At 51.4% G+C, this 10,666-nt stretch overlaps 1 protein-coding gene across 7 annotated transcripts; it reads right to left on the bottom strand.

Annotated features, from left to right (window-relative positions):
• Positions 1-208: 208 nt before the first annotated feature.
• On the bottom strand, positions 209-10,583 carry KLF8 (KLF transcription factor 8). 7 transcript variants are annotated; one of them, XM_081846819.1, is made up of 5 exons: positions 10,127-10,583; positions 2,682-3,166; positions 2,211-2,313; positions 1,528-1,667; positions 209-1,306 (listed from the first exon to the last, which is right to left on the bottom strand). In XM_081846819.1, exons 1-5 carry the CDS (start codon positions 10,165-10,167, stop codon positions 1,125-1,127), a joined length of 951 nt encoding a protein of 316 aa, XP_081702945.1. In that variant the 5' UTR covers positions 10,168-10,583; the 3' UTR covers positions 209-1,124. The 7 variants fall into 7 exon arrangements, with proteins under 7 accessions (XP_081702945.1, XP_081702943.1, XP_081702944.1 ...); XM_081846817.1 differs by lacking the exon at positions 10,127-10,583 and adding an exon at positions 9,189-9,995; XM_081846818.1 differs by lacking the exon at positions 10,127-10,583 and adding an exon at positions 8,985-9,142.
• Between the last annotated feature and the right edge of the window lie 83 nt (positions 10,584-10,666).

Here is a 10,666-nt window from a genome sequence, read left to right as displayed (position 1 = left end):
CACTTGCAAAACCTGTTTTGTTTTTTTATCTGCTTTGAACACTTCATTTTGTTGGTACTGAATCCAACCTGTGGCTCATTGGTTTTTGTGACTGTGTGGATCCCAGTTCAGCTATTGATTGATTGTGTGATTGTGGAAACGGATCAAACCCGCCCCCATCCAAACAATGACTATCACTAGTACAGGTCAGGAAAAAAATAAATTCCAATTTTTATCATTTACAAGATCTTATTTATTTTATCGTACAGTCTATTGATTATTGGTTTCATTTCGGGGATCAAATTCTCAATAAAGAGCAAAATTCACATTCAAATGGCTGTTTTTAAAAGTCCGGAACGGATCAATCAGGTCAGTGCAGGTGAGGAAAAAAATTAATTTCAGTTTCTATCATCTATAAGATCCTATTTATTTCATAGTACAGTCCGTTGATTATTGGTTTCGTTTTGGGGATCAATGGTCTGGTTAGAGAGCAAAATTCATGTTAAATTGCTGTCTTAATCCGTTTTGCATTCCTTTCTATGGGAAAGCATGACTCGCACTTGGAACGCTTTGGACTGAAGTTTGAGACTCAAAGTAACCCTGTCCTGTCTTATTTACTTCATCAAACGGTCCATTGACGATTGCTTTCGTTTCAGCGATCAATGCTCTCGCTCGAGAGGAAAATCCACAAACAGCTCTCAATCAATCCCTTTCTATGAGAATGCGCCACTCGCACTCGGAACCCGGGGAGATGTTCATGTCCATATCCCACCCAAAATCTCATATATTGATCCGTACAAGGAAGACCCTCCTCTGTTGACCCCAGACCCCCCCCCATCCGCCAAAGGGGAAACTACCCCCATCGGTCGAACCAGGTTTCAGGTTCAAGTCCGGCTCGACCCCTTCTGCCAAAGGGGAATGGCACCCGTCAATTGAGGTTATTCCTCTTATCCCCAAAAGGAAACCTTCCTCCGATTGTCCCTATTCAGAGAATATCAGCAAGGCTGAACCTTTCGGTAAAGGTCTGAGAGACTCCACCCATCTTGGCTTGGGTATCAAATTCGCTGTCATGGTTCTTCACTCTGCCAAAGTTTCTCCTTTGACCCCTGGGGGGGGATCCGAGGGTGACCGCCGGCCCTCCAATTTCACATCATGATGTGTCTCCGGCGATGGAGAGCCAGGTGGTCCGAGCGCGAGAAGCTCCGGTCGCAGTCCGAGCAGCGGAAGGGCTTGATGCCTGTGTGTTTCCGGAAATGCCGGGTCAATTCATCAGAACGGGCAAATTTCCAGGTACAGCCCTCCCAGGTACACTTATACGGCTTCTCTCCTGCAGGGGGCAACAGAGGGTTATTGTTTTAGTAACATGAAATAAATAGGATGCCAGCAAGGCTGTCCCTTCCTTTTAACAAAGGGATTTTATTATTCCAAAAAGAAACCCTTCATCCCATTGTCAGTATTAGGAGGATGCCAGCAAGGAATTTATTATGATAAAAAAAAGTCTTCCTCTGATTGTCAATATTAAGAGGATGCCAGGAAGGTTGACCATACCTGTGTGTATCCTTCTGTGCGCTTTTAAGTGTGAGCTCTTTGTGTAAACTTTGCTACAACCCTCAAAGTCACACTGGTGAATGCGCCTCTTCTTGAGGTCCGGGGAGTCGGTCTGCTGCATCTGGCTCACGGAGGAAGGCCTGGCAAGAGATTGGCAGAGAGGAGGGGGGTAACAAAATACAACTACTACTAGTACTAGTTTATTATTTCTACCCCGCCCACCTGGCCACTCATTGTTAGAAATAAACTAACAATTAAAAAAACAGTAAAAAACAGACACATGACAAACACCAGAACCTGATAGTAAGACTCAACATCCTATTATTATTATTATTATTATTATTATTATTATTATTATTATTAGATCCATACCCCTCCCATCTGGCCACTCATTGTTAAAAATAAAATAATGAAAAAAACAGTCAAAATCAAGGACGAGAAACAGCAGAACCTGAGAGTAAGATTCAACTAACAACTCTATCCCTAATCCCTGTCCCTAACTCCTATCCCTATCTCTAACCCTTATTGCTAACCCTAATCCTAATAATAATAATAATAATAATAACAGTATAAATTAAATTGATTTAAATCACGATTTAAATCCCTAGTCCGTAAGACTCGATTTAAATCCTTTCTTTACAGAAAGGTTCATCCTTGCTGGCATCCTCTGGCAGGAAACTCACTCTCTCTGGAGCTCGGGGAAGGAGGCCGGGCGGCTCTCCGAAGCGCTGTCGTCGCTCTCGCTGCCAATGCCAATTGGGCAAATGGAACCGGGGTCCACTTTCACTGCAGGGACAAACAAAGGCACATTCAGAAAAAGGACAAGACTTTCCAGGAGATATTTGTAGTTTCCTGGAGTTTAGTGATCTAACATGGTCATTTCTTCCTGCCTTTGTTTACTTCCCCTTTTGGGAATAATGAAATCCTTTTTTTACAGAAAGGTTCAGCATCCTCTTAATGTGGACAATCGGAAGCAGCTTTCCTTTTCGGAACAATGAAATCCTTCATTTAGTGAAAGGTTCAGCGTTGCTGGCATCCTCTCAATATGTAGAATCGGAGGAAGCTGAGAAAATCCTTCTTTTATAGAAAGGTTCAGCCTTGCTGGCATGCTCTTAATATTGTCATGATCTATGACCACCCTGCAGTGCCCTCACCGGACCCGGCGTCCTTCCCGTCGCCCCCGATGAGGGGCACCGTCACGGCGGCTGCCGCCACCCCATCGGCCGGCACGGCGGCATAGACGACCGGCAGCGACTGGACCACCAGCGGGATGGTCTGGAGTTTGCCCATCTTGCCGGGCAGCTGGAACGAGGGGATCGTGTGGATCACATGCAGGATCTGCTGCCCGCCGCTGCCCTGGCTTGAGGCCAGGATGGAGCCCGGAGATAAGACAGCAGGGATGGCCGAGGACGCGGAGCCCAGTGGCGCCGGTGACACGGCGGGCGGTGCACCGGTCCGGAAGCAGGAGAGAGGGATCTGGGGCACTGGTGGCACCTTGGTTTTGTGAACCGACAGATCCACCGGCTCGGCCAGCAGCTCCTCGGGGGGCTCGGTCTTAATGTCACCCAGCAACGCGGCCGGCAGCTCGCCGTCACCCAGCAGTGGCGAGGAACTCATGGTGGGCAGAGGTGCCAGGAGCCTGGGGAAGGGAAGAGAAGGGCCAGTCAGGTCTGGGTTCCTGAACACTTAAGAAGGTTTCCTTATTGAAATCTTAAACCCCCTTTTGTCTTAACAGAAAGGTTCAGCTTTGCCGGCATCCTTTGATTGACAATCGCAGGAAGGTTTCCTTTCTGCAATAATACAGAAAGGTTCAACCTAGCTGGCATCCACTTACTTTTAGAGAAGCTGAGGAAAGTTTCCTTTTTGGAATAGTGAAATCCCTTTTTTTACAGAAAGGTTCAGCCTTGCTAGCCTCCTCTGAATATGGCGAAGTGGAGGGAGGTTTCCTTTTTGGAATCATCAAATCCCTTTTTATACAGAAAGGTTCAACCTTGCTGGCATTCCCTTAATATGGACAACTGGAGGAAGGTTTCGATTTTGGAATAATAAAATCCCTTTTTTTTATAAAAAGCAGAGGAAAGTTTCCTTTTGGGAATCATAAAATTCTTAAATGAAATTATTGTTCTTCATTATTATTATTATTATTATTAATAATAATAATAATAATAATTTTATCTTTATACCGCCTTATACCCAAAGGTCTCAGGGCGGTTCACATAAAATATTGCATACATGAAATCAAAATACAAACAACAACCCTATAGTAGGATGATGATGATGATGATGATGATGATGATGATGTCCTAAGACCAAGACTGAGCACTCATGATGCTCCCTGCCCAAATAAAACTGAAGATGCTTTTTTTACAGAAAGCTGGGGGTTGCAAGTGCCGCCAAAAGCTTTGCAAAAAGGGCTCCCCTGGCTGCAGCCGGACCCCCAAGGCCTTTCCAAGAGTTGGCAAAGGGCAGCCCCGGAGAACTGACTCGGGTGTGGGGCACCCCTCCAAAATGCACCCACCCACCCACCTCCACCCACAGTCAAAAGGAAAGCCCAGCCAGGGCGCCCTGCCTTTACAGAAAGGTTCGACCTTGCTGGCATCCTTTTTAAAATATTGACAAGCAGAAGGTGGTTTCCTTTTTGGAATGATAGAATCTGTGTTGTTGGGTTTTTTTTACAAAAAGGTTCAGCCTTGCTGGCCTCCTCTTAATATGGACAACCGGAGGAATGTTTCCTTTTTGGAGTCATAAGTTTTCAGAAATGCATAGACTATTAGACCAATAATTATAAAATTATGGGGAAGTTTAATAAATTAACTGTTTCTGTTTGGACAACTTTTCTGCTGTGCTTGATTGGAAGGAGAAAAGGAATCATGTCCTTCATAACTATTTAAACAATTTATTTAACTAAAACAATAACTAAAACAACATTATGGTATATATATCCATGTTTGTTAACTGATGTGCTTAAACTTTTTTTAAAAGAAAAATTTAGGGCAGGCTTCCTCAATCTCAGCCCTCCAGATGTTTTAAGACTACAATTCCCAGCATCCCTGACCTGCTAGCTACGGATCATGGGAGTTGTAGGTCAAAAACATCTGGATGGCTGATTTTGAGGAAGCCTAACTGACTGAGTTTCAGCACACATGAAAAACTTTAAACAAACCCTTCTTTCCTGATGAATAGCCTTTGGAGTAGCTTAAAGAGAAAATCTTGAGAAAGATTTTTCCTCCCAAAGCATTTTATTTTAAAAATCCGATTTAAGGCAGCTCAGAGAGAGATGGGGGGGGAGAGGGAGAGATATGTGAAGGCAAGGCTTGCTGGAGCATTACAGGGAAGCCAGCCTGCAGGCTCTGTTGCCATGGAGCTGGTACCCAGGCCCGCATCTCTTTCTAGGGGAAACCGCACCTCACTTTTGGAATTTGAGTGCGAATTTTGGGGGGCGGGCAGGACGGCCAAAGTCTCTCTGCGCACAAGGCCGCGACGAGAGGACGGAAGGCCCAGAGCCCGGCCTCTAGGGCAACATAGAGTTCCCCTCTGGCCCCTCGCAGGGAGAAGGGACCCTTCCATTGCCCACCTGCCCACCAAGGGGGCCAAGAGGGACCCGGTCTCTCTGCTGGTCTGAGGCTGCTGGTGCTGATGCTGATGGGGCCAGGTACCAAGCTCTATCGGGTGCATCCCGTTGCTGTGGCAACAGAGCCTGCAGGCTGGCTTCCCTGTGATACTCAAGCAAGCCCTGCTTTCACATCTCTCTCTCTCTCTCTCTCTCTGTGTGTGTGTGTGTGTGTGTGTGTGTGTGTGTGTGTCTTTCTCTCTACTTTTTTGCTCTCTATTCCTCTCTCAAATCTCCCTTCCTCTATCCCTCTCTTCTTTCTTTCCCTCCCTGGACTACTACTTCTTCTTTTCTCTCTCTCTTTCTCCCCTCTCTTTCTCTCTACTTTTTTCTCTTTCTCTCCATTTCTCTCCAATCTCCCTTCATCTAACCTCTCTTCTCTCTTTCCCTCCCTCTTCCTCCCTGGACTTCTTCCTCTCTCCCCCCCCCCCCTTTATTTGCCAGCAGAGAAGGGCGAGACCCGGAGGAAATTCCTGCCATAGGTGCGGACACGGCTGCAGGCGGCTGGGTGTGACCCCATCTTGCCAGCTCTTTAGGCCGGCCAGAGGTTTCCTGGATAATAAGGATCATTTTATTATTTCTACTCTGCCCATCTGGCCCTCTCCGCCCAGCTTCAGCTGCCTTGACAAGCCCTAAGCAAGGAGGTGAATCTGGCCCAGAGCCATGTGCAATTCGTGGTGCCCGCCCATCCCCTTTGCAACCTCTCCACGACCTGGCGCTACCCAGGCCCTGCCCAGAGTGGAAGAATGTGGGCGTTCCTGCTGCCACTCGCTCTCCACCCAGCACAGGCTGGGTGTGCCTCCCAGACTTTAAAAAACCCCCTAAAACAGCAATTTAAAGAGACCTAAAAGGAAAGCAATCAGCAGTCTTTGGACCCCTGGGCTCTCACTTGTGGAATGTCTCTCCCCCCCCCCCATGCTTTTTAACTTCTAAATGAACCTGCAGGGAGAGATTATCAGGGGGTTTCCGCTGGGGGTTCACCATTATGCGGATGATACCCAGCTCAGCCTCCCTTTTAAATCAGAACCAGTGAAGGCAGTCAAGGTCCTGTGTGTGTGCCTGGAGGCGGTTGGAGGACGGATGGCGGCTAACAGATCTGGACGAGACTGAAGTCCAGTTGTGGGGGGGCACCCTGGTCCTGAATGGGGCAACTGTGCCCTTGAAGGACCAGGTGCGCAGCCTGGGGGTCATTTTGGACCTATGGGGGTGCAGGTCCATTCTGTGTCCAGGGCAGGTCTATCTGGGATGCAGGATGAGACCCTCCCTACCCGCCGACTGTCTTGCCAGAGTGGTGCATGCTCTGGTTATCTCCCACTTGGACTACTGCAATGTGCTCCATGTGGGGCTACCTTGGAAGGTGACCCAGAAACTACAATTAATCCAGAATGTGGCAACTGGGAGCGGCTGCCGAGACCACAGAACACCGGTCTTGAAAGACCTACATTGGATCCCAGGACATTTCTGGGCACAATTCAAAGTGTTGGTGCTGACCTTGAAAGCCCTCAACAGCCTCGGTCCTGTAGACCTGAAGGAGCGTCTCCACTCCAGACACTGGGATCCCTCTCCCGAGGGCCTTCTGGCTTTTAGAAGACATTGGAAGGCACCCCTGTTTAGGGAAGTTTGTAAGGTTTGACGTTTTAGTCTGTTTAATATTTTGTTGGCAGCCACCAAAAAGAAGAACACTGGAACAGTGGGGGCGCGACCTGGAATGGACAAGAAAAGAGGGGTGATACCCCGCTCTGGAAATCTTTGGAAAGAGTGCAGGCCAGAAGGACATGAGCCACCAATTCAGTCCTGCCATCTCCACAGTTTTTCCCAGTGAGATTTTTTGGAATTGTCCCTCGAGAACAGCCGAAGGTGGTACTTTCAATCTTGCGAGAGTAGAAGCGTGTCACTATTTTGGAATTACAGTGGTACCTCGGGTTAAGTACTTAATTCGTTCTGGAGGTCCGTTCTTAACCTGAAACTGTTCTTAACCTGAAACACCACTTTAGCTAATGGGGCCTCCTGCTGCCACTGCACGATTTCTGTTCTCATCCTGAAGCAAAGTTTTTAACCCAAGGTACTATTTCTGGGTTAGTGGAGTCTGTAACCTGAAGCGTATGTAACCTGAAGTGTATGTAACCTGAGGTACCACTGTATCAAAGTTGTGCAAATAGGGTGCCAAAGAGTCGAATAGGTGGAAAGTAGTGATACCATGGGAAAAATTTCCCGATTGTGGCCAAGTTGTTCTGATGCTCGAGATTGTTAAGCTTGTTTGCTTGACTAAAACCCAAAGTGATTAGCTGTTGTGGTGATAAACCCCAAGTGAAGTTTTGGAAAGACAATTTCAGTCCAGGCGCTCTGATGACAATCTTTTCGCACTAGGGATATTAGACGGGGGAATTTGAGTTCAGACGAAGCCAGCCGCGTGGTACCCTGGTTCTCAAACTTAATCTGTTCCGGAACCCTCTCTGCGCGCTCGGCTGCGCCCTCTGCCGCTCCCGTTTCCTGGGGTTGTGCCGCCTCCGCGCTTTCGCCTCCTATGCCCACCACCCGGGGGCGCCCCCGCCTATCAACCCGGAGCCAGTCTCACTCCATCGCCTCGCAGACACCGGGGGCGCAGTGGCCACCCATGGATCGTTCTCACGGAGCCTGCTCGAGCCCCGGACTCGCTGCCAGACAGGGGCTCGAGCGCACCCCCTCGGGAGACGCCAAGCAGAGGCTCTCCCGTGCGTAAAAGTCGCGGCTGCCGGTCCTCCAGCTCTTCCTCTTCCCTGCGCGCTGCCCGCCGCTCCCATTTCCTCGGGGGGCACCGCCTCCGCGCTTCCACCTCCTCCACCCACTCTCCGCCCGGGGGGGGGGCACCTGTCGACGCGGAGCCAGCCTCGCTCCCTCGCCTCCTCCGGGAGCGCAGCAGCCACTCTGGCTCCACCCGCGGGATCGTTCTCACGGAGCCTGCTCCAGCCCCCCACTCCCCGACTCGCTGCCAGCCAGAACCAGGGGGACTAGGGAGCAGCAGTGCCGCGCCAGAAAGCCCCCACCCCGCCACCCCACCTCGGGAGAGGCCCAGCAGTGGCTCTCCCGTGCGTAATAACAGGCGCGGCCCGGCCTCTCCAGCTCCTCCTCTTTCCTGCGCGCTCGACTGCGCCCTCTGCCGCTCCCGTTTCCTCGGGGGGTGGCGCCTCCGCGCTTCCCCCTACTCCGCTAACCGCCCTTGACCGAGGCTTCCTTGCCCGCTTAGCGCCTCCGAGCCGGGCTCCCCCACCCATCTGCCCGTCCCTGACCCCACCCACCACCGCCTCCACCCACCGCCCCCGCCCCCACCTGTCAACCCGAGCCCGAGCCAGGCTCCCCCCCCCCCCCGCCAATCCGCCGCCACCAGGGGCGCAGCGGCCGCCACCCTGGCTCCATCACTCGTGGGATCGGCTCACGGAGCTTGCCCGAGCCCCAGAACCGGGAGCGGCGGCGGGGGAGGGGGAAGCAGCAGAGCCGCGCCAGAAAGCCCCCACCCCCGCCACACCCCCTCGGGAGACGCCCAGCCGAGGCTCTCCTCCGTTAGTAACAGACGCCTCCAGCTCCTCCTCTTCCCGGCGGGCTCGGCTGCGTCCTCTGCCGCTCCCGTTTGCGGGAGGCTGGCGCCGCCTCCGCGCTTCCGCCTCCTCCGCCCACCGCCCTTGACCGCTTCCCTGCCCACCCACCCGCCACCTCCTCCACCCAGCGCCCTGCTGGACCACCTCCCTGCCCGCTCCTCTCGCCGGCGGTCCCCGTGCGCTAAGCGAGCCTGTCTGGCTGCTTTTCTCCGACGAGCCGGGCTCACCCACCCATCTGCCTGTCCCTCACCCCACCCACCACCGCCTCCACCCACCGCCCTGCAGGACCACCTCCCAGCCCGCTCCGCGCTGGGCGCACCTCTTGCCGGGGGTACCCAAGCCTGGCTGGACGCGCCGGGGGCGGCGGCGGCTCTCTTCCGCAGAACCGCGCTCCCCCACCCATTTGCCCGTCCCTGACCCCACCCATCACCGCCTCCACCCACCGCCCACTGTCCCAGACCGCTTCCCCGCGCGCTCACCGCCTCCGCGCAGTGCGCTCCCCTCGCCGTGTGCGCAAAAGCGAGCCTGGCTGCTGGACGCGGCGCCGGCGGCTCCTCTCTCCCCCACCCAACTGCCTGACCCCACCCAGCGGCTCCACCCAGTCGCGACTCCACGGGCTGTCAATCAGCAGCGGCGGTGGGGGGAGGGGAGGAGGCAGGTGGCCAAATTGCGCGGCCGAGGGCGCAGCCGCCGCCGCCCTCCTTCCTTCTCCCCTCCTTTTCCACCCTTTTACCATTCCCCCCTCCCCGCACCAGCAGGAGCCGATCCGGGTTGGGCTGCTCCGCCCTTTCTGACTCTACCTTCCCGCGGACAGGAGGCAGGCAGCCTTTCCCAGAGGCCAGTCCAGCCTTCCAAGTCCTTTTATTGGCTTTCCAAATTAATACGAATCAAACCTAATTATTTTAATCTAATACAATTTTCTAATAATATTAATAACAACAACAAATTATTTCTACCTCTCCCATCCGGCTGGGTTTCCCCAGCCACTCTTGGCAGCTTCCAACAAAAGATTAAAAATACATTAGAATGTCTGTCATTCAAAACTTCCATAAACAGGGCTGCCTTCAGATGTCTTCTAAATGTCTAATTTAGTTGTTTATTTCTTTGACATCTGATGGGAGGGCGTTCCACAAGGCGGGCGCCACCACCAAGAAGGCCCTCTTCCTGGTTGCCAACATACAGTGATACCTGGATTCTCAAACGTAATCCGTTCCGAACCCAAAGCACACTTTCCCATGCAAAGGAATTCCAAACAGATTAAACTATTCCAGACTTTTAAAAACAGCAATCTGAACATGAATTTTACTTTCTAATGAGCCCACTGATCCATAAAATGAAAGCAATCACTAATGTACTGTATGGTAAAATAAATAAGATATTGTAGATGATAAAAATGAAAATTAATTTTTTTTCTTACCTGCACTGATGATAAGTCATTGTTTGGATGCTTCTAGCCATTTCCACAGTCACACTGTCAATCCATCAGGAGCTGAACTGGGTTCCACACAGCCACAAAAAGAGGAACCGAAAAAGCCACAAAAACACCAAATCAAGAGCAATAAGCAAAGTACCATTTGACTTCCAAAATGTTCAAAAACCGAGACGCGGCTTCAGATTGGCGCAGGCACCTCAGAAACAATCGCTGGCAGCCACGTCGAACACTCAGCTTCCAGAAAATGTCCAAAAACTGGAACACTTCCTTCGGGCTTTTTGGCATTTGGGAAACCAAAACCAGGCCAAAACCCCGGTGGAAATGGACACAGAAAACCAGTTTCTATGAGTTATGTGGCTATTCCCTGCTGTGTGGAAAACGCAGTCAGGCAACCTCCAGCGCCCGATCCGGCTCCGGACTAAGCCCTCCGGACGTCTGCAGAGCACCACCCCGGTTCACCTTTGAATGTACCGTATTTTTCGCTCTTTAGGACGCACCAGACCACAAGACGCACCTAGTTTTTAG

Source organism: Podarcis erhardii, assembly GCF_964252035.2.
Source record: "Podarcis erhardii genome assembly, chromosome: Z".
Taxonomy (NCBI): Eukaryota; Metazoa; Chordata; class Lepidosauria; order Squamata; family Lacertidae; genus Podarcis; species Podarcis erhardii.
Note: the sequence above shows the minus strand (reverse complement) of the source record. Positions and strands in the feature narration are given on the sequence as shown.